Source organism: Dasypus novemcinctus, chromosome 16 (genome assembly GCF_030445035.2).
Source record: "Dasypus novemcinctus isolate mDasNov1 chromosome 16, mDasNov1.1.hap2, whole genome shotgun sequence".
In the NCBI taxonomy this organism is placed as follows: Eukaryota; Metazoa; Chordata; class Mammalia; order Cingulata; family Dasypodidae; genus Dasypus; species Dasypus novemcinctus.
In genome coordinates, this window is record NC_080688.1 from 38,893,499 (window position 1) to 38,918,485 (window position 24,987).

At 42.9% G+C, this 24,987-nt stretch overlaps 1 protein-coding gene across 5 annotated transcripts in view; it reads right to left on the reverse strand.

Annotated features, from left to right (window-relative positions):
* Window positions 1–24,987, reverse strand: part of TMEM241 (transmembrane protein 241) — a 140,070-nt gene that overhangs the window by 91,391 nt on the left and 23,692 nt on the right. For all 5 annotated transcript variants that reach the window (XM_058277548.2, XM_058277545.2, XM_058277550.2 and 2 more), the window contains one exon: window positions 2,725–2,806. In XM_058277548.2, coding sequence (XP_058133531.1) covers window positions 2,725–2,806 — 82 coding nt within the window. The remainder of the gene's footprint in view (window positions 1–2,724; window positions 2,807–24,987) is intronic.

Here is a 24,987-nt window from a genome sequence, read left to right on the forward strand (position 1 = left end):
CGAGCCCTATCAGCGTGAAGCCTGGACTCAGGCAAGAGCTACCAAGAAGACAGTCTCTTTCCACTAGACTTAAAAATTGGGAGGCCATGAGCCTGGAGTTAGCACACCCATGAGGGGAGAGCCTGGCTGTGAAATGGCACAGAGAGCAGAGCTGAGAGACAGAGAGAGAAAAACTGGATTGAGTATGGCATTGGAGCCTTTGGATCAAGCCCTGCCTGAAGAAGGAATCCACCCTGCGACTCTTCAGGTGTGTGAACCAGTAAGCTTCCCTTTGGCATAGACCTGTTTGTGAGCTTTCCAACCCTGGCAATCAAAAGAGTCTGCAGTTAGGCAGAATGAGTCTTCCCCAGACTCATTCTGAAATCCACCCGCCTTCTTGGTCCTAAAGAGATGAATCTGGAAAGGCAAAACGTGAGGGGCTGGAAGAGCTACCACCCTCTGGGCCCAGAGGCAGGTTAACTGGGACTCCCCACACCTCTGTCAGGTGAGCAGCGAGTGCCTTGGCCATCACCTCTCTGGTGATCTGAGAATCATATAAGAAGAAACAAGGAAATCACCAGCAACATATGAGAAAACACTGTACAAGCAAAGAAAATACATCTATTATTAGCACAATGCCTTGCTCATTCAAACTTCAAAATTCTGGCATCTATAATGATCCAGAATCTAGATAAAATTGAAAAACCTTTGATTGACATATTATTTTCCAAAAAATCCTATACTCTATACAATAGGAGCGAAGTGCCCTCTGCAAGGGGGTGAGGCAGCAGACTAGCAGGAGCCTGGCAGAACCAAGAAGAGGCAGCCAAACGCCCGGGAAAGCCTCCATTTCTGGGCTGGATACCAACATGTGCTGTGGGTCATTTTTCAGGCCCACCCAGGACGTTTTTTGCCCATTGTACACATCATCCCATCTATGCAAGCTTATGAATCATGAAAGAAAAATGATGATTTAATTTAAAAATTACATTCTCAACTGCTGTTTTGCAACTTTGGGGCCGCTGTCCTAACAGGGATATTGTTACCCAGATAGGTGGATTTTGATGGTGTGTTTGTTTTTACTGCTTTTTACATGAAATCGAAGGGCCCAATGTTAACAATAAACTTTATATAAAGAGACAAAAGTTGCTGTGCAAATGCTACATTTTTCCAAAAGTCAGAATGCAACCATTTTCCCACAGACAAAAGCAGTTCAAGGTCTCAAGGTCAAGGTACAGGTTGGGGAGAAGCATGGGATGTACTAATGCTATTCCTGATTTTTTTTTTTTATGTAAAACTTTTAATTAAATATAAACAGAAACAAGTTTAACAAATAGGCAAGAGAACCATTCAAAAAGGAAAAAAACTAAGAAACTTTTGAGGATAACATTCTGTATCAATCTAAGGAATTTTCAAGAAATGTTGTACTTGTTTGGTTTTGTGGTGATATGGACAGAACAATACTGAAATTATTTTGTGTGAATTTAGGTTTGAGCAAATCAGTCAGTAAATTGCTAGGGGCCGGGGTTTTCACAGTAGGAAAAGGGAGACATACATACAGCAGAGGGGGAAACTAAAAAGATCCTCTCTGTATGCTAATCTGGAATTAGTCATTGGTACATCCTGGTTTCCTATGTTCCTGATTTTTATTTTTTTACTTTTATTTTTTTAAGATTTATTTATTTCTCTCCCCTTCCCCCCCACCCCCAGTTGTCTGCTCTGTGTGTCCATTCGCTGTGTGTTCTTCTGTGACTGCTTCTATCCTTATCAGCAGCACCGGGAATCTGTGTTTCTTTTTGTTGCGTCATCTTGCTGCGTCAGCTCTCCGTGTGGGCGGCGCCATTCCTGGACAGGCTGCACTTTCTTTCGCGCTGGGCGGCTCTCCTTATGGGGCACACTCCTTGCGCGTACGCGGGGGACACCCCTGTGTGGCACAGCACTCCTTGAGCACATCAGCACTGCGCATGGGCCAGCTCCACACGGGTCAAGGAGGCCCAGGGTTTGAACCGGGGACCTCCCATGTGGTAGGCAGACACCCTATCCATTGGGCCAAGTCCGCTTCCCTGTTTCTGATTTTTAAACTCCTTCAGTCATTACTGATATTAATGGATTCTTTTTTGATGGCAAAATAGCAGCGTTTTGGAGTTTCGTATAATGTACCTGGAAGCAGCTTTGCTCTTCACAGTGTCTGCGTCTGAGGGGCCCCGTCCTGGGCTGAAGGCCTGGCAGGCCAGAACAGACAGCCCATTTAATGCACAGTCCGTGGACCAAGGGTCAAGAGTCTGCCAGGCACCCCAGGTACACGACGGAGCCCAGCACCCGCCAGGCTATGCTACCCACGGGCAGTTACAGGAGGTGGGAAGGAGCAGGCTGAGCCTCCCTCGCGGCCGGGGACAGCCGCGCTCCAGCAGCGCCGGCCCTGCCCACATGCCCGCGCCCCCGGGGAAGCCGCTGGGCAGCGCCTGTCTGTGGCTGGCTCCAAACGCCGCTGCTCTCCATTCCTGCATCTCAGTGCTTCTGCGTCTTGGGGAACAAGTTGGCCCTTCCTTGTTATCTGGTTATCTTCAATTCACCAAGAGGGAGTAAAAGGCCCCATGTCGGCTTCAGGTCCAAGACCTGTTCTCCGATCTCCTTTGATCATTATTAAAGCTGATACTTTGCACCCCATTGTTCCAAGGCTCAGTAAGTTACAAGGCAAAGTGGGCGAGGAGTGAGGCAGCGTCTCCCAAACCCTCTAACCCTTACCAGTCTGGACAACGCTCTGGAGCCGGCGTAGATCACACCCACAAAGAGCGCCGAAGCAGGAAGCCACACCGAGACGTCAGATCTGGAAAGAGGGGAAAAGCCATCGTACTTTTACCATACTATGTAAAAAAGACAAGACAAAACAAAAAAACCAACCTCGCTGGGTGGAGGTGACCCTTCAGATGCACCGAGCAAAGCAGCAGGATGCTAACAATCACAGAGTGATTGCTTAACTGTGACGTGGTCCTTAGCCACTGAAAGAACCACGCAGGCAGGCAAGGCCATCCCCCTCCCCGCACGGGAATCCTGCCGACTGCCCACCCTTCCCCAGCCTGCAAATTGGACATCAATGAGCTGGAAACTGAAAAAGCCTGGGGGCACGATGGAAAAGAGAACAAACAGATATGTCTTTTTTTCCCTAAGTGTAATGAACGCTACTCTCTGGATTTTAAGTAGGCCAGACGTTTTGAATCTGTGGTCCAATTATTAACAATAAAAAGAGGGTATTTTACCCAGGCAACAGATCAAACAGCTCCGTGAAATACACAACAAAAGGAACCACAGTGTCGAAGGACAGAATTTTATAGAGTGTCAGAACTTCAGTTGGATGGCCATGTGGTGACGTCTTCAACTGTTAACCTGGCACTGCAAGAATATTGGTTCAAGGAATCTTCAAGGACTTCTGAAGGGCATGTTTCTTGCATTCCATTAGATGCCACCCCAAGAACCGTTTTTCATTTTGAATCTTGTTCTCTTTTGAGAAGAGCAAAATCTCAGTTTTACATACAGTGTGTATCACTGAGGTTGTAACTAGCTTCCCTCATCAGTTACAAATACATTTGGACCATTAAGTCAAGTTCCTAACAGTTATTCTAATAATGGATATAAATAAATGAAACCATTCCAGCAGGATATAACATCTTAATTCCAGCTAACTCAATGAATTGCTCTCCTGGAATGGTGCCGGCTCAATAAATGGTCTTTGTTAGTTTTATTAGCACGGACGGGTACTCTATCCATGATCAAACCTGCTTTTGTACAACTTCCCAGCAAACCTAACATTAAAATACTTCCAGTCACTGGTAAGGACTTCAGACCTGATTTGCTGCATAGTAAAAACGTATTCTGCAACTACTTAGAGCAACTTGCAAAGTGCTGAGAACACAAGAATTATTCATCGGAGCACCAGCAGTTAACATCTGTGCTACATGGTTTCTATGCCTTATCTTTTTAAAATCTGGACAACGATCTTATGAAAAAGGTACTATTATCTCCATTGTATAGATGAGGAAACTGAGGCACAAAGATTTTAAGTCATTTGCTGTGGTCAGAACTGCTGGTAAATGACAAAGTGGGAATCTGAATTCAGGTCCTATGTGAATCTAAAGCCCTAGTTTTTTTTCCTTTAAATTGTGGTAGCGAATATAACAGAAAATTTCCCATTTTAACTATTTTTCAGTGTGTAATTCAGTTATTAACACTCTCACAATGCTGTGCTACTATTACCACCATCCATTACCAAAACTTTTATATCACCCCAAACCAAAACTCTGTACTTACCCATTAAAGGGTAACTCCCCATGCCCATTCCCCACGCCTCCCAGTCCCTGGTAACTTCCAATCTGCTTTCTGGCTCTAAGAATTTGCTTACTCTAGGCATTTCATATGAGAGGACTAGTACAATACTTGTCCTTTTGTGTCTGGCTTATTTCACCTAGAGTTATTGTTTTCAAGGTTCATCCGCATTGTACCATGCAACAGAACGTGATTCCTTTTTAAGGAGGGATAATATCCTATTGTATGTAGAGACCACATTTTGTTTACCCATCCATCATCTGACCAGGGGCCCTGGGTTGTCTCCAACCTTTAGCTATGGCAAATAAAGCCAGAGCTCTTAGCCACGCCTTTATACTTCGCCCTCAAGGAATGCATAGCCTAATGGGAGACACTTATAAATAGGTAAGCCGCTAACACAAGATTTTGCTCTGGTGGCCACCCAAGCAGCTAACTATCTGAGGACTCCTCCTGTTACCACCAGTCCTGTCGCGTTACAGATGTCTGTGAGCCCAGCCAGGGGTGAGCAGAGAAAGAAGGAAGGCGTCCTCCACTCCAGTGCATCAGGAGGTCCACCAGCCAGTTCCACTCTTCTGAGAAAAGGCTCCCACCTTAGACGCTGAGCTCGCACGGGGGAGGATGCAGGCGCTCAGGCTGGCAGGTACTGGAGGGAAGCTTGGCACCACAATGCAGGCAGAGCGCGGACGGGGAGGACGGGCTTGCAATGTAAGGGCAGTGAGGCCCTTGTGGTCCATCCTCTCTTAAAATAAACAAACTCCTGCCGAGGGATGTGCTCCGAGTCTGAGTGGCCAGTGGATGGGGGAAAAAGTTTCTTGGGAACATCTTGTATCTTAACCTTCTACCCTAAAATACAAAGAAAGGATTTTAACTAGAAAAAATATCCGCAGGTCTAGCTGGACCCAAGGGATGTCTGGGAAATGCTGTTGGGCAGCCGTGGGAGCTCCCAATGTGAGCCCATGCCCCGGGTCAGGCAGTTCTGGTGCTCGCGCTCCCCAAAGCTGCTCTACTGGCTATACAGTCAAGATGGACCTTCAAGTGGTAGAACTTCAGACACCTGCATGAGATGCAGTTGGTGGCCCTTTTTTTTTTTTTAAAGATTTATTTTATTTATTTCTCCCCACTCCCTCGTTTCCATTTGCTGTGTGCGGTCTTTTTAGCAGGCACCGGGAATTTAACCTGGGACTTCCAGTATGGGAAGGAGGCACCTAATCGCTTGAGCCACCTCCACTCCCTGCTTTGCTGTGTCTCTCATTATGTTTTCCTCATGCCTCTTGTTGTGTCATCTTGTTGTATCAGTCTGTCACACCTGCCCGTCGTATCAGCTTGCTGTTTGCTCATCTTCTTTAGGAAGCACCAGGAACCGAACTTGGGCCCTCCCATGTGGTAGGCGGGAGCTCCATTGCTTGAGCCACATCCGTTCTTGACCCTCCCACACTCCCTCCACACACCAACCCAAATCTCTAGCTGCTATTCAGGACAGGTGTATATACCAGTCACTGTCAGAACAGGTGTGGGCAAGGCAAGTGTAAGAGGTTAAGGGGGAAAGAAATAATTAAAAATCAAGACGAACTCTGCATTCATATTGCTTCAAAGTTCTCTCCACTGTCAAGCCTATACTCCAACTGAAAATCATAGAGTATATGGTAAACAAAGTTTATGAAAGAAAACAAACGCCTGAGGGGAATGGTCGTCAACAATCCACAGGCAAAGAAAAAGGCCTTCGCCAACACCAAAAGAATGACAAATAATGCATGATTACTCATCTTAAATGAAAATAAATAGATTCATTCCCCATTTTATCTGACTTTCAATTAACCCTCCATTTATCTGTGCCACTGTGTCAGATAAGAGAGCTTCTGCATATATTCTTATCTTCCCTCCTCCAATACACTGTAAGTTTTATAAAGGTAGGAACCACGTTTATTTCATTCATATCAATAAATGTACAATTATTACCCTGATAGATGTTACAAGGAGATTAGAAAGGATAATGCTACACCTTAAGGGCATCTGACCTAGTCAGAGAATGTAGGAAAAGTTACCCCAAATAAATGGTATTAGAAGTGAGATCCAAAGTTAAGCTGGGTACAGGGCACAGAGCAGCGGAAAGGACACAACATTCCAGACATAAATACAGCATGTGCAAAGGCCCTGTGACAGGAGGAAGGTGGGGGAAGGCAAGTGTAGCTTGAGCAGATGGAGGAGCAAACTTAGGGGTAGCGAAGATATAATATAATCTGATCTACATTTGAAAAGATTTCTCTGGTAACAGAATGGAGCTCCTCCTCACCCTTCTCCTCCTCCTCCTTCTTGCCCCACCTTCTTTCACAGGTGTGAGGCCTGCAGGGCTGTCTGGAGGTTCTCCCACTGCTCCTGCTCTCTTTCCTTTCACAGGCATTTACCCCACTAAATTTTGTAACTCTAATTCTGTTTTGCTGTCTGCTTTCTAGAGATATGGACTCATCTATAGATGATCAAATAAAGACACACTACAAGCGTCAAAAAAATACTTCCAGGTGAGGTTGAAGGTAGAGCAATATAAAGTAGCTGGATCAGGGAAAGCCTCAAAGTGGGTTCAGAACACGCCTGGAAGCAGGAGAACTGCATCCATCGTCCATGTGGAATCTAAGCCCCCTCTTGATGTAGAGGTGGAGTGGACGTCACCATCCCAGGGTCCACAGGATAGAGGAATAGAGAATGGATTAGAGTGGACTTACTGATATTCTACTATAGAACTATTGTGACAAGTAATGGAAAAAATTATAGCACTGATGTGGAGAAAGTGGCTACAGTAGCTGCTGATGGTAGGGAGAGGGAAGAAGAGATACGGTGTGTGGGCATTTTCAAATGCAATGAATGTACCACACTAATGAAAGAAGTTGTTGATGTGGGAAAAGTGGGGGGGGAGTGGGGCATATGGGAATCTGCCATATTTTTTTAAGATAACATGTTGTGTGATCTTATGCATCTTTTAAAAATAAATAAAAAATATATTTTTTAAAAAAACCAATTTGCAAAGAAGGTGAAAGGTATTTTTTTGCTTAGATTTACTTGGTTTTGTTAGCTCCTGGCACTCAATTCTTACAAATTTAAGAAACAGATATCTCAGGAAACAAATCCCAGAGTTAACATTTTAAAATACATTAAAATGTACAGTGTCTGATAAAAACACTTCAAAAGATAGAATAAAAGGAAACTTCATCAACATGATAAAGAGTATATATGAAAATCCCACAGCTAACATATTCAGTGGTGAAATCCTAAAAGCTTTCCAAGATTTGGAACAAGACAAGGATGCCCACTGTCACAGGTCTTATTTAACATTGTGTTACAAGTACTTGCTCGAGCATTTAGGTAAGAAAAAAATTTTAAAAAGGCATACAAAAGAGAGAGGAAAAAGTAAAAATTTCACTATTTGCAGATGACATGATCCTATACCTCAAAAACTCTGAGAAATCTACAACAAAGCTTCTAGCTAATAAATGAGTTCAGTAAAGTGGCAGGCTATAAGATGAATATTCAAAAATCTGTAGAATTTCTGTATACCAATAATGAACAATCTGAGGAGGAAATCAAGAAAAAAATCCCATTTACAATAGCAATTAAAAGAATCAAATACCTAAGAATAAATTTAACTAAATATGTAAATGACTTGTATGCAGAAAACAATAAAACACTGTTAAGGAAAATCAAAGACTTAAATAAATGGAAGAATATTCCCTGTTCATAGATAGGAAGATTTAACACTATTAAGATATCTATCCTGGTGGCGGACTTGGCCCAGTGGTTAGGGCATCCGTCTACCACATGGGAGTCCGCAGTTCAAACCCCGGGCCTCCTTGACCCATGTGCAGCTGGCCCATGCGCAGTGCTGATGCGCGCAAGGAGTGCCATGCCACGCAGGGGTGCCCCTGCGTAGGGGAGCCCCGCGCACAAGGAGTGCGCCCCGTAAGGAGAGCTGCCCAGCGCGAAAGTAAGTGCAGCTGGCCCATGCGCAGTGCTGATGCGCGCAAGGAGTGCCATGCCACGCAGGGGTGCCCCTGCGTAGGGGAGCCCCACGCACAAGGAGTGCGCCCCGTAAGGAGAGCTGCCCAGCGCGAAAGTAAGTACAGCTGCCCAGGAATGGTACCACACACACAGAGAGCTGACACAACAAGACAACGCAACAAAAAGAAACACAGATTCCGGTGCCGCTGACGACAACAGAGGTGGACAAAGAAGATGCAGCAAATAGACACAGAGAACAGACAACTGGGGTGGGGGGGAAGGGGAGAGAAATAAATAAATAAATAAATCTTAAAAAAATAAAAACTAAAAAAAAAAAGATGTCTATCCTACCCAAACTGATTTATACATATAACTCAATCCCAATAAAAATTACCACAGCATTTTTCATTGATTTGGAAAAGCTAACTATCAAATTTATTTGGGAGGGCAAGAGGCCCCAAATAACCAAAAACATACTGAAAAGAAAAATTAAATAGGAGGAATCACATTACGTGATGTTAAAACATACTACGAAGCTACAGTGGTTAAAAGTGCATGGCACTGGCACAAGGACATACATACTGACCAGTGGAACTGAACTGAGAGTTCTGATATAGATCCTCGCATATTCAGTCAACCGATATTTGACAAGGACACCATGCCCCTTCAATTGGAAGAGAATGGTCTCGTCAACAAATGGTGCTTGGAGAACTGGATATCCATACCCAAAGAACCAGAGAGGAACACCATCTCACACATTATACAAACATTAACTCAAGATGGATCAAAGATCTCAATATAAGAGCCAAGACCATAAATATTTTGAAAGATAATGTAGGGAAGCATCTACAGAATGTTGTATGAGGAATTGGTTTTATGAACTTTACACCCAAAACACAAGCAACAAAAGAAAAAATAGATAAATGGGACCTTCTCAAAATTAAAAACTTTTGCGCTTCAAAGGAATTTGTCAAGAAAGTGAAAGGGCAGCAAATATTTGGTAACTGTATATGTGATGGGGGCCTAATATTCAGCATATATAAAGAAATCCTACACCTTGAAAATAAAAAGAGAACCCATTTGAAAAATGGACAAGTGATTTGAATAGATACTTTTTCAAAGAAGAAATACAAATGGCTAAAAGGCACATGAAAAGATGCTCAACATCACTAGTTATCAGGGAAATGCAAATCAAAACTATGATGAGCTATCATCTTATACCCATTAGACTGGCGGCTATTAAAAAAAATCAGGACAAATATTGGAGAGGATGTGGAGGAAAGAGAACACTTACCCACTGCTGGTGGGAGTGTAGAATGGTACAGCCATTGTGGAGGACAGTTTGGCTGTTCCTCAGGAAGCTAATTATAGATCTGCCATACGACCCAGCAATTCCACAGCTGGGTATATACCCAGAAGAATTGAAAGCAAAGACACAGATATATGCACATCAATTTTCATAGCACCATTATTCACTATTGCCAAGAGCTGAACCCAAATGCCATCAACTGATGAATGGATAAACAAAATGTGGTATATACATACAATGGAATATTACTCAGCTGTAAGAAGGAATACAGTACTAACACATGGGATAACATGTATGACTCTTGAGAACCTTGCGTTGAGCGAACCAAGCCAGGCATTGAAGAACAAATATTACATGGCAGCTCTGATATGAATTAAGCATATTGAGCTGACCCAGAGAGCTAGAGTCTGGAAGATAGATTTATAGGAAATAGAAAGGGAGAAGAAGGTTATGAGCCAACATCCATATGGGGGAAATCTATGATAAAGTAGAAGTGAGTAGTTGTGCAGTGAAGGGATATGACAGGGGTATAGGAATACATTGGGTTGGGCAGTGCAAGCTTGACAGGGGTAGGGTGGGGAGAATGGGTTGGACGGTCCACGGAACTGGAGGGAGGGCTGGAGGAGGGAGCAGGTGAACACTGGGATTGGTATGTGGTTGAAACAACAATATTGAAAAAAGCTCTCTTGGCAATATGACATGGAAGTGTTACTGGTTTAGGGTATTGGGAGGGGGTGCATTTGGGACAGGGTGCACCTGGGGCAGTCTTGTAGAGAATGTGCAAGTGATTATTTTGTCATAGTGTGTTGTATCAGTGGGTAGAGAACTACATAATGAGTGGGAAGGAGTTGGACTCCCATCCTGGGGAGGCCTGATATGTTCTCACACAGAGGGGAAGGTATCTCTTGAGAGCATGGGTGGTTCCTAAAAGGGGAGGACAGACTAGTGTGTTTCTGCAAGTATCTATGAATCCTGTCATTCAAGGAGTGAAGCCTGGAGGTTGCTGCAGGCCCTGAGGGGAGGGGGAGGGAGGAATAGAATAGATGGAAGAGGGAGTATTTAGAGGGCATTGGAAGTATTCTGCATGATCTTGCCAAGATGGATACAGGACATATTAAATTTCATGAAAAACATTATAAAAGTATATGGTCTAAAGTATAAACCATAATGTGAACCACTGACCATGGTTGGGAGCTATGGTTCAATGTTTGAACACCAGTTATGGCAAATGTACCATCCACATGTGAAAAGGTTATTGATATAGGAGGGGGTAAAGGGGAGTGGATATTGGGTGTATGAGAGTCCCCTATATTCTGTGTGTGTTCTGTATGACTTTATTGTGACCTAAAACTTCTTTGAAGACAAAATGAAAATTAAGACACTGGGGAAGAAATGGAAGAAAATCCCACCGTACATACAGGACAGCAGATATTACAGTGATGAAAGGCAAAACATCAAAAAAAATTTTTTTAATATTTTTCATTATTTTTTAATACCCTAATTTTTTTTACTTTTTAGTTTTAGTTTTTCTAAATTATTATGTATTTTATTTATTATGTTCAAACCTATCATTATTATTTCATTTTCCTAATAATTGTATTTGGTGATATTCTGGGCTTCATTCTTGAAGAAGTTTTGGATCACAGAAGGGTTACAACTATGGCAGAGGAGGATCATTGGTGTGTGGAGTCTGTGATGGGGGATAAATAGGAGGAAGTTCACTTGTACATACATATAAGGTATATAAATGTGTTCAAGTGTTCATGGGACATTGCCACAGTGGGTAGAGATTCACACAACAACTGATAGAATACTGAACACCCATCCTGGCGAGCTCTGCCACATTCTCTAATGGAACATAAACAATCACTGAAGTACAGAGACAATGACTAGTGTCCATTGATAGGCCCTTGATATTTAGAACTATCCTTATAAGTCTTTGTTCTTGAAGTTTCAACATAGCCTAGTGTTGAAAAGTGCCTAAGAGTTACCTCCTGAGAGCCTCCCTGTTGCTCAAATATGACCTCTCTCTGAGCCAAACTCAGCATATAAATGGATTACCTTCCAGGGATGAGCCTCCCTGGCACCAAGGGGCATGATGCCCAGGAATAAGCCTCCCTGGCACTGAGGGATTACTACCAAACACCAATGAGCAATGCAACAAGAAAAAGGCCTTGAATAAAAGGGGGAAAGGGCAAAGACAAATGAGTTTATTTGGCTAAGAGACTTCAATATGAATCCGGAGATCTTCCTAAAGGTAACACTTATGCACATCTCAGCAGGATCTGATTGATTGCCAAAGTAGATACTACCCCAAATAGTGGGGCTCCTGAGGGCTCTGGAGACACCCAGGTCCTACAGTCATGGCAGATAGCTCTGGAGGTTGGTGCCTCACCAGTGGGCCATACTTTAGAGTTTGTGCTCCCTTGTGTGACAGAGTTGGACTCAGATATGACTTCTCTACACATGCCTCTTCTATCCCCCTTATTTGAACTTATAGTTGGTGCTGGTGTTGGTAGGTGTACATCCAAGAGACTTGAATCTCTGGGCTGTCCATGTGCCAGGTAGGCCCTAAGCCTCAGTGGAGTTGCAACACCTACTCTCCAGTTCATTGGACTCACCCAGGACAACTAACAAGGAGAGGAGGTTGGACAGCCACCACACCAAGGAACCAAGAGAGTCTACAACTACAAGGAAGAGAGTTCCATCTATCAGCCATGTGGGATGGAATACCTCTCTCAAATAGAGGTGGAATTAACATCACCATTCCAGAATCCTCAAGACTGGGGAATAAAATAGGGACTAGAGTGGACTTACTGGTATTCTACTGTAGAGTTATTGTCATTCTAGCAGTGGAAGAAATTATATCATTGATGTGGAGACAGTGGCCACTGGAGGTGCTAAAGTCAGGGAGAGGGGCAAAGAGGTGTAATATGGGGGCATTTTCAGGACTTGGAACTGCCCTGAATGACATTGCAATGACAGATACGGGTCGTTATATTGTCTGCCATAACCTACAGAATTGAGTGGGAGAGAATATAAACTACAATGTAAACTATAAACCATGCTTAGTAGCAATGTTCCAAAATGTGTTCATCAATTGCAATGAATGTCCCACACTAATGAAAGAAGTTGTTAATGTGGGGAAGGGAGAAAGGTGTGGGAAGTGGGGCATATGGAAATATCTAATATTTTTTATGTAACATTTTATGTAATCCAAGTATCATTTGAAAATAAAAAATACATTAAAAACAACAAAAAAGGGAAAACGGACTTTGGCCCAGTGGTTTGGGCATCCGTCTACCACATGGGAGGTCCACAGTTCAAACCCCGGGCCTCCTTGACCTGTGTGGAGCTGACCCATGCGCAGTGTTGATGCGCGCAAGGAGTGCTGTGCCGCACAGGGGTGTCCCCCGCGTCGGGGAGCCCCACGCGCAAGGAGAGCACCTGTAAGGAGAGCCGCCCAGCGCGAAGGAAAGTGCAGCCTGCCGAGGAATGGCGCCGCCCACACTTCCCGTTCCACTGACGACAACAGAAGCGGACAAAGAAACAAGACGCAGCAAAAAGACACAGAAAACAGACAACCGGGGGAGGGGAGGGGAATAAAATAAAAAAACAAAACAAAACAAAAACAAAAAACAAAACAAAAACAGAGAAGCTTTAGATTACAGAAAAGTCACATACAGAATATAGGGGATTCCCATATACCCAACATCCTCCCTCCCCCTTTTCCCCATTACCCTACTAATAACATTTTAGATGTGGATGGTACATTTGTTACAATAGATGGATAAATATTGAAACATTGCTACTAACCATGGTCAATGATTTACATTATGGTTTATATTTTGGACCATACACTTTTAGAAATTTTGATGAAATTTAACATGTCCTGTATCCATCATTGCAAGATCATGTAAAACACTTCCATTGCCCCCAAAATGTCCCATGTTCCACCTATTCTATTCCTCCCTCCCTCTCCCCTCAGGACCCATGGCAACTACCAACTTTCACTCCTTGAAGAACAAGATTCATAGTTGTAAAAAATTGAGGGCTTGATGTACTGGCCTGTCCTCCCCTATTTGGCATTGCCTATGCTCTCGAGAGACTCCTGCCCCTCTATCTGAGAACATAGCAAGACTCCCCAGGATGGAAGTCCAACTCCTTCTTGCTTATTATTTGGGCCTCCACCCACTGATACAGCATACTATGACAAGATGAATACTCACACACTCCCTAGAAGCCTGCCTCAGGTGCTCTGTGTCTGAATGGCCCCACATTCAACACCCTAAATCAGTAACCCTCCCCACCATATTGCCAAAAGAACATTCCCAACATTGTAGTTTCCACCACATACTTGCAAATCCCCAGTGCTCACCTGGTCCCTCCCTCAACCCTCTTCCCCAGTTCCATGGAGAGACCATCCCTCCCTCCCCACCCTACCCCCTCACTAACCAGTACCACCTAACCCAGTAGTATCACTGTACCACTGCCATGCCCATCTACTGCACAACTACACACTTCCACCTTATCATAGGCATTGGCTCACAACCTTCTCCCTTTCTGTCTCCTGTAAACCTAGCTTCTACACTCTAGTTCTGTGAGTCTGCTCAATTTGCTTAATTCGTATCAGTGAGACAGGTACTATTTGTCCTTCAGTACCTGGCTTCCTTCACTCAAAATAAAGTCTTCAAGACTCTCCATGTTATCCCATGTGTTAATACTGCATTCCTTCTTACAGCTGAATTATATTCCATTGTATGTATATACCACAATTTGCTTATCCATTCATCTGTTGATGGACATTTGGGTTGTTTTCAGCTTTTGGCAATCATAAATAATGCCGCCATGAACATGAGTGTGCATACATCTGTCCATGTCCCTGCTTTCATTTCTTCTGGGTATATACCCAGCTGTGGGATTGCTGGATGAGGGTTCCCATTCCTCCACATTCTCTCCAACACTTGTAGTCTTCTGTTTTTTTAATGGCAGCCAGTCTAATGGGTGTAAGATGGTATCTCGTAGTTTTGATTTGCATTTCCCTAATAGCTAGTGATGTTGAGCATCTTTTCATATGTCTAAAGCTTCTCTGAAGACAAAATGAAAAAAATAAGACACTGGAGGAATAAACAGAAGAAATGTCACTGTACATATAAGATAACATATTTTACAGTGATGAAAGACATAATGTCAAATTTTTAAATTGCGTATTTTAATTACTTTTTATTATTCCAATTTTTAAAATTTACATTTTATTCATTAGTTTTAAGACTACCATTATTTCATTTTCTTATTAATAGTAGTTCTTTTCTTAGCTCCATTTTGAAGAAGTTTTGCATCACAAAACAGTTATAACTGTGGCAAGGGAGGATCATTGGTGCAGGGTATCAGTGATGGGGATGCATGGGAGGAGGTTCACCTGGAGCACACCTATAAGGCATATGAATGTGTCCAAGTGTTCATGGGGCATTGTCATGGTGGGTGGAGATTCACACAATAACCAAAGAATATTGAATTCCCATCCTGGGGAGCTCTGCCACATTCTCTAACAGGGCAGTAAGAATCCCCCAAGTACAGGGGCAGTGACCAGTGAAGGAGGATGGACCATTGACAGGCCCTCAATATTGATGAATGTACTTATGAACCTTTACTTTTTAAATTGAAACTTAGCCTAGTATTATAGGGTGTCTAAGAGTTACCTCTTGAGATCCTCCCTGTTTGCTCAAATGTGGCCTCTCTCTTTAAGCCGAACTTAATGGCATATAAATGCGTTGCCTTCCCCAGCATGGGACATGAGTCCTGGGGATGAGCCTCCCTGGCACCAAGGGATTAATGCTAAGCTCCAACTAGCAATGCAACTGGAAAAAGACCATGACCAAAAGGGAGAAAGGGTAAGACAAATGAGTTTATATGGCTAAGAGACTTCAAACTGAGTTGGGAGGTCATTCCAGAGGTCACACTTATACACGTCTCAGCAGGAGCTCATTGACTGCCAAAGTGAACACTGCCTCAAATAGCAGAGACATCCAGACACTACGGGCAGACAGCTCAGAAGTTTGTTACCCGCCAGTGGGTCCTACTTTGGAATTTATACTCCCCAGTGTGACAGAGTTGGACTCAGTTGTGGTTTCCCTACACATGGTTCTTCTGCGCCTTCTATTAGTTAGTACTATATTTGATAGGTGCTTGTCCAAGAGACTTATATCTTTCATCTATCCAAGCACCAGCTGGGACCTGAATCTCAACAGAGTTACAACACTTACTCTCTAGTTCACTGGACTCATCCAGGACAACTAACAAGATGATGATGATGGACAGTGACCATCCCATGGAACAGAGAGAATCTGCAACTGTAAGCAAGATAGTTCCATTCATCTGCCCCACAGGATCTAAGCCCCCTCTTAGAGGTGGAGTGGGCATCGCCATCCCAAAATCCTCAGAGAGAAGACCAAGTGCAGACAACAATGGGATGAGAAGGTAAAGAAATTAAAAAAAAAAAAAAGACTTCAAATATGAGATCTAACCTCAAAATTGGAAGAAATAGAAAAAGAAGCATAAACTGAGTCTAAAGCAAGCAGCATAAACTAAGTCTAAAGCAAGCAGAAGAAAAAAACAAAGATTAGAGATAAATGAAATAGAGAACTTAAAAAAAGAACAGAAAGAATCACCATTGCTAGTTCCTTGAAAAGATTAATAACATTGAAAAACCTTTAGCTAGATTGATGAACAAAAAAAGGAAGGACATATATAACTAAAATCATAAATGAAAAGGGGACATTTCTACTGATCCCACTGAAATACAAAGGACTATAAAAGGCTACTATGATAACTATATAGAAATAAATTAGATCACATAGATGAAATGAATAAATTCCTAGAAACTTACAAACTACCTACACTGATTCAAGAAGAAATGGAAGTAAAGAGATTCAATCAGTGTAGCAGTTTGATATGGTTATGAATTCCAAAAATAGATACTGGATTATGTTTGTAATCTGGTCTGTACCTGGGTGTGATTAAGTTATGATTAGGGCTTTAATTGGGGTGTTGAGTCCCCACTCCTTGGTGGGTGAGGACTAACAGATAAAAGACATGGCAAAGGACGGAGTTGGAGTTTTTGATGTTGGAGTTTTGATGCTGAGTTTGATGCTGAAGCCTTAAACTGCAGCCCCAGAAAGTAAGCTCACAGAGGAAAGAGAAGCCAACCACAGGAAGAGAGGAACACTGAGCCCAGGAAGAAGCAAGCCCTGGGAAAAGAAGAATCCTGAACCCAGAGAGAAGCAAGATCTTGGAAGGGAGGAACCCAGGAAGCCTGAACCCTCACAGACATTGGCAGCCATCTTGCTCTAACACATGAAAATAGACTTTGGTGAGAGAAGTAACTTATGCTTTATGGCCTGGTATCTGTAAGCTCCTACTCCAAATAAATACCCTTTATAAAAACCAACCAATTTCTGGTATTTTGCATCAGCACCCCTTTGGCTGACTAATACAGAATTTGGTACCAAGAATAGGGTAGAGCTTTTGCAATTACCAGAATACTGGAATGGTTTTATAAGTGGGTAAGGAGTATTTTTTGGAGGAATTGTGAGAGGCTTCGAAGAAAAAACCTGCAGTGCTTTGAAGAGACTGTTGATAGCAATATGGATGCTAAAGAGATTTTTTATGATGCCTTAGAAGTAAATGATGAAACTATTATTGGAAACTGGAGGAAAGGCAATCTATGTTTTAAAGTCACAGAGAACTTAGCAAGATTAACTCCTGGTGTTTTATGGGAGGCAGAATTTGAAAATGGCGAGCCTGGGCATTTAGCTGAAGAAATTTCCAAAGTAAACCCAGAGAATGTGGCTTGACTTCTACGTGTAACTTACAGCAAAATGCTAGATGGAGAGATATACTGAGGACCGAACTGTCAGGCACAAAGAAAACAGAAACTAATTCTGGAAATTCCAAGCCTCTGGAAATCAAGTTCCCAGATGAAAGTGGCCCACTGGAGGACTTAACTAAACTTGGAACTTGTAAATCAGGATTGAAAATGCAGTTATCTCAGAAAGACTTGTGGAAACTCTTATTGTCTGATGGCTTGGACTCCTGCTTCTCGCATACTAAACCAACAAGGTTTTTGAGAGAGCTGTATGAACAAAACCACTGTCAGCTTGGACTAAAAGGGACATGAAAAAGAGAGATTGAAGGAGAAACAGCTTTAAGAGGAAAACCATGGAAGCTGAGATCTGGAATTAAGACATCACCTTGGGCCAAGAGAAGAACCCCACTCATGTGTATGGAGAGGGTGAGTTTGCACCAGTAGTTGAAGAGAGTGGATGTTCCCACCCAATGTTCTGGGAGAGTTTTGTCACCCAGGGTACAGAGAGGGTAGACCACATTCCCCAAGGATTAGGGCAGTTAAGGTCAGCACCCCACAGGTCTGAGAGGGGTGGACCTGTCCTCCATGGATTAGGGAAGGCCAGGTGCTCGACTCATTGCTCTTAGAGGGTTGAGCCTGTCTTCACATTGCTGTACTAGGGGGGTTAAGACTCTAACCCAAAGATTGGGTAAGGTGTGACAATCACCCCAACACTCTTGGAGGGTGAGTCTGCTGCTTGGTCAACACCCAGATGCTTGACCAAGGTCCCCTTGGGAAAAGACCCTGCTACACTGCCAAAAATTTATACTGTTAATCTTCCTTCCAACCTTCTACAAAGAGACCTACAGTCTCTAACTGTGCAGTGGAGAAAAGGAAGTGATCAAACATTTTAGGGATTATTGAACACTGGTTCAGGAATGACATTACTTCCAGGACACCCAAAATGTCACTGTGGTCGACCAGAGTTGGGGCTTATGGAGGTTAGGTGATTGATAGAGTTTTAGCCTAGGTCCATCTCACAGTGGGTCCCCAGTGGGTCACCTAACTCATTCTGTGGTTATTCCTCCAGTTCCAGAATGCATATTGGAATAGACATACTCAGCAACTGGCAGAATGGTTCTCTGACTTCTCAGGCTGAAGCAGCAGGGGACACAGTGCCTTGAAGCCCCAGCCCAGCCCCCCAGGAGCACATGCATGGGAAGCTGTGGACCTTAATGTGCAGCCCCCATTGGAAGTTCAAAGCCATGCCTGCTGGGTAGAACAGAAGCAGTTTAGGGCAGTCCCTGGGTGGTGGCCGTGCAAGTTTATTTCTTGCTTTACAAAGTGTACAGAACAACATTTATGTTTCTCTGATGTTTTCCAGAATTTGGGGGTTTAAAAAAAAAAGAAATTTGGGGGCTTCCCAGAATTTGGGGGCTTAATAAAAAAAGGAAACCAAAAAGAAAAAAGAATCAACATTGTTTCCCTGACTTGTGGCGTGAGGGTTACTGTAGCAGGAAAGGCCAAGTGGAAGCACTAGAATTGCCTCTACCTAGCAAAATAGTAAATAAAAAGGAATACAGCATTCCTGGAGGGATTGCCAAGATGATGATCAAGGACTTCAAGGATGTGGGGGTGGTGATTCCCACCACATCCCCATTCAACTCTATTTGGCCTGTGCAGAAAACAGATGGCTCTTGGAGGATGACAGTGGGTAATTGTAAACTTAACCAGGCGATGACTCCAATTATAGCTGCTGTTCCCAATATGGTATCATTGCTTGAGCAAATCAACACATTCACCGATAGCCAGTGTCCTGCTATTGATCTGGCAAATGCTTTTTTTCTCAATTGTTGTTAGTAAGGACTGCCAGAAATGGTTTCCTTTCAGCTGGCAAGACCAGCAATATACCCTCACTGTCCTGCCTCAGGGATATATCAACTCTCCAGCCCTATGTCATAATATTGTCGGCAGGGAACTTGATCCTCTCTTCCTTCCACACTACATCACATTGGTTCATTACATTGATATGATCATGTTGATTGGATCTAGTAAGCAAGAAGTAGCAACTTCTCTAGACCTACTGGTAGAACATTTGTGTGTCAGAGAACAGCAGATATATTCAACAAAAATTCAGGGTCTTCCCACCTCACTGAAATTTCTAGATGTCCAGGGATATGGGGAACAGGAAAATATCCCTTCTAAGATGAAGGATAAGCTGTTGTAACTGGACGCTTCTATAACCAAAAAAGAGGCACAATGCCTAGTTGACCTCTTTGGAATTTGGAAACAACATATTCTTCATTTGTGTGTGCTACTCTAGCCCATTTACCAAACAACCAGAAAAGCTGTTAGTTTTGATTGGGGAAAGAACAAGAGGAGGCTCTGCGACAGGTCCAGGCTGCTATGCAAGCTGCACTATCACTTAGGTCATATGATCCATGATCCGGCAGATCCAATGGTGCTGGAAGTTTCCATGGCAAATAAAGATGCCTTCTGGAGGTTTTGGTGGGCTCCTATAGCAAAATCACAATGCAGACCCTTAGGATTTTGGAGCAAAGTTCTGCCATCCTGTGCAGTTAACTACCTTCCTTTTGAGAAACAGCTTCTGGCCTGTTACTGGTCCTTAGTGGAAACAGAACCCTTAACCATGAGTCACCAAGTTACTATGGGACCTGAGTTGCATATAATGAACTGGGTGTTGTCTGATCCACTAAGCCATATAGTTAGGCATGCATAGCAGCTCTTCACCGTAAAATGAAAGTGGTATATAAGCAAGAGGTCTTGAGGAAACTCTGAAGGCACAAGTCACATGAAGAAGTAGCCCAAATGCCATGGCCCCCATTCCTGCCACTTTATCTTCTCTTTCTCAGTCCAGAGCTATGGCCTCTTGGGGAGTCCCTTACAATCAGTTGACTGAGAAAGAGGAAACTCAGGCCTGGTTTACAGACAGTTCTATACAATATACAGGTACTACCCAAAAGTGAAGAGTTATAGCATGATAGCCCCTTTTGGGGACATCCCAGAAGAACAGTGGTGAAGGACAGAACTTCAAGCAGTGCACTGCTTGTTCACTTTGTTGTGTAAGGAGAAATGGTCAGATGTGTGTTTGTACATTGATTCATGGGCTATCACCAATGGCTTGACTGCATGGTCAAGAACTTGGAAGGAACATGACTGGAAAATTGAAGACAAAAAGGTCAGGGGGAGAAGTATGTGGATAGACCTTTCTGAGTGTGCAAAAAACATGAAGATACTTGTGTGCCATGTGAAGGCTCACCAGAGGTTGTCTTCAGCAGAGGAAGATTTTTAATAATCAAGTGGATAAGGTGACCTGTTCTGTGGATATCTATCAGCCTCTTTCCCTAGCCACTCCTGTCATTGCCCAATGGGCTCATTAACAAAATGGACATGGTGGCAGGAATGGAGGTTATGCATGAGCTCAGCAACATGGATTTCCACTCACCAAGGCCAACTGGTTACAGTCACTGCCAAGTGCCGAATCTGCCAGAAGCAGAGATCAAGAGTCCCTGATATGGCACCATTTCCTGAAGGTGATCAGGTTGATTACATAGGACCACTTCCATCATGGAAAGGGCAGTATTTTGTTCCATCTGAAACAAACACATACTCTGCATATGGGTTTGCCTTCCCTGCATACAATGCTTCTGCTAAAACTACCATGTCTTAGACACTGTCATGGTATTCTACATAGCATTGTTTCTGATCAAGGAACCCAGTTCACAGCAAATGATGTGCAGGAATGGGCACATGTTCATGGAATTCACTGGTCTTAACATGTACCCCATTGTCCTGAAGCAGTGGACTGATAGAACTGTGGAATGCGTTTTGAAGACTCAATTACAGCACCAACTGATTAACAAATACATTGCAGGGCTGCAGCAACGTTCTTTAAGAGGCGAATATACTCTAAATCTGTATCCATCCTATGGGTGCTTTTTCTCCCACAGCCAGCATTCACAGGTCCAAGAATCAAGATTTGGAAATGGGAATGATACCATTCATTATTTCCCATAGTGATTGTCTAGGACAATTTTTGTTTCCTGTCCCTACAGTCTTAAGTTCTACTGCCTACAGATGTTAGTTCCAAAAGAAGGAGAGCTTCTACCAGAAGACACAACAATGACTCCACTGGACTGGAAATTTAGATGGTCACCCGGCCACTTTGGGCTCCTCATGACTCTGAATCAACAGGCAAAGAAGGAAATTACTGCACTGGCTGGGCTGACTGCTTCTATCAAGGGGAAAGAGGACTACACCTACACAATGGAGGTAAAGAAGAGTTTGCCTGGAATACAGGAAAGCCCCTAGCGCATCTCTTAGTCCTAGCATGCCCTGTGATGGAAGTTAATGGAAAACTGCAACAACCAATCCAGGCAGGACTAACAATGGCCCAGAAACTTCAGGAATGAAGGGGTGGGTCATCCCATCAGGCAAAGAACCATGTCCAGTTAAGGTGCTTGCTGAGAGTAATGGGAACATGGAAGGCGTAGTAGAAGAAGGCAGTAATAAAAGCAAACTACAACCACATCACCAGTTACTAAACAAGGACTACAATGATTATGAATATATATTCCTTGTTTTGCTATGAGTATATCTGTATATATACACAAAACAAACATCTTTGTTTTCTTCTCTATCTTATCCCCTTATCATATGACAGAAATTGTATTTGCTTCATGTCACAACATTTAAGTTATAGGACATGAGGTTTAAGAGTGAATATTACCCAAGGACTCGCACCCTATTCTGGAGAGAGTTTAGTGTGCTTCCAGTTGTACACAGGATGGTTGAGTATTGTTAGGCAATACTCAAATATTGGTTACTGTTTTATTTAGAGATTAAATATGGTGTAAGAAGATGTGTCTGGCTGCCAAGTCAACAAGCGGGGACGGTTAAGTTCATGTGTCAACTTGGCCAGGATATGATGTCCAGTTTGATCAAGCAAGCACGGGCCTGATGGTTCCTGAAGCATAGCTCATGCACTTAAATCATCAGTAAGTTGAAGGCATCTACTGATGACTGCACCTATATATCTACTGAGGAGCCTGCCTTCAACCAGGAGAGAAGCTCATCCAATCTGCTGAAAGCTTTAAAAGGAGAAGTGATGATTTCAGCAGTCATAAGGGAGAATTTTCATCTCGATTTCAGCCAGCCAGTGTCTCCTGGGGAATTAATTGAAGACCTTCGCTGGAGTTCCCAGCTTGGGGCCTGAATCATGGAATTTGGACTTGCCCATCCCTACAGTTACATGAGCCAGTTCCTACTAAAAATCTCATAATATTAACACTATATATACATAGACATACATATATACATCTCCTGTTGGTTCTATTCCCTAGCGTACCTGACTAACACAGGGTGGTATATGGGAAGCCTGCATTTCATGCACAATTTTTCTGTAAATCCACAACTTCTCTAATACAAAAAATAAAACTCAAGCAGTCTGGCCCACAGCCTTCGCATTTAACAACCACAACATTTGCTTTTACAGGTTCACTTTGCATACTTGAGTATACATAAGCAGCACTATCTAAATCTTAAATTAACAGTTTAGATGCCTCCCTCGGAACCAACCAGCACCTTTTGTGGGTGGCAGTTCAACACCACCGACCAAGATAAAAACGACCTCAAATAAAGTTTTGCTGAAAGTAAAAGAATGGTGTTGAAATTATAGTGATTTGTCTGTAGTTGTTTTAAATAGGTAACAGAAAAATAAAATGTCTAAAATAAAAAAATATATCTATATCAATATTAATAGATATTCTCACTTCTTCCTCTGCTTTTTTCAAGTTCTTCAGGAACTTTGCTCTGAACAGTTGCTGGTGCTTCTGGCTAATCAGCCCTTGAGAGCAGAGATAAAGGCAAAACTATCCCCATCCTGCCCCCTGCCTCTCTGAAATGGCCCTAATTAAAAAGTCTAATAATTTCAAATTGAATAAACACTTATTAACAATCATGCTGTAGCTTCCCACTGTGACAACAACAACAAAAAACTGACTGCATTAAAAAATAAACGGTTTTTCAATAGCCTCGAAGTTAGAAACTTGGAGCTGAGGCAGTTGTTTTCTTTTCTATAATAATCTTGCCTACCCATGCCGGAAGATTCTGAAAACACAGATAATCAAGAAAAATGTTACAATACCGCTGCCCAAAGACAGCCTCTGTTAAAACCTGGGTGAGTCTCCTTGCCAACAGTAATCTGTCCGTAGTACAGACAGGAGGAACCCTTCAACAAAAAATGGGATCCCACTACCCATCTTGTTTCACAACCTGCTTAACTTCATATTATATTATGAATATCTTTCAGTGTCAAAAAAGTCACCCTAATATTTTTAATAATTGCATACCTGTCTATTCTAGACATTTAAACTAATCCTAAGTTTTTCACTTTTCTAATGCTGCCATGATTATCCTTGAATGTATTCTCTTCTCATATTCATGATGTTTTCATCAAGACAAATTCCCTGAAGTGAAACTGCTGTTCAAAGATAACACGCATTAAAATTTATAATTTGTTACAAAACGACCTTCCAGAGAGGTTAAACTGACTTACCCATACCTATGTTGTATCATTGTATGAGAGCCAAAGGCCTGGAAATCAGGGAAAAAACTAGGCACCTATTAGCATTGCACCCTCGCCCCACCTCTAATTCATTGGTGGCACCCCCTGGGCCTCCCTTGCTGGCGATTCTTTCATGGGCCTCAACAGAGGCAACACGGCGTTCAGTCCTGAGGAGGTCCTGGGACCTCATCCTTGGGCTTCTGGGGAGCTGCCGAGCTGGGGAGGGCAGGGGGAGACTGGGGTGGGTGTGGGGGAGCTGCGGGGTCTCAAAGCCACTACCTGAGGGACAGACTACAGCCAGTAGCACCATGTTGAAGACTATGTACCAAGGGGTCTGGTTTGAAAACCATCGTAATACGTGATTTTTCTTAACTGACTGACAAGCACAGATACTGCATCTCATTTGAATCGTGGGCTTGTTTGCATTTTGTTTGTGCACATTCTACAGTCCCTAAGAACCCTGAGGGAAAAAAAGCATTTCACAAGAAGCTAACAAAAGTCTGTTGGCACGAATTATAGAACTGTTGTTATTGAGATGAAGCCTAATTAAATTAAATCACTTGTTTTTCCAATGGAGCATGCTTTATTGTGAGAACATCTGCTCCCAAAAAACAGAGTGCCTTAAGGGCTCATTAAGCACAATTCTTGAGAATTCTCTGTGTTACGCTGACACCTAGTGGACCTAAGAACAGTTTTCAAACATGAAAAGAAGAGATGAAAACTGGTGGGTTCCTACGTTGACTAATGGCATTGTCTAAAACAAAATTACCACGCAATTTCAAAGTCAATATTGCTTTACAGCCCTTCAAAGAACTTCTGCATATATTAACTCGCTAATTACAGAAGATCCCTAAATTTCTTTTCTCTTTTTCGCCATCACTGAATATGTCCCTCAAAGGGTCTTATCTCCCCTTTTCTCCCTCCTGCCTGCTTGTCTTAGACTTACCTCTTAAGTTTTTAGTT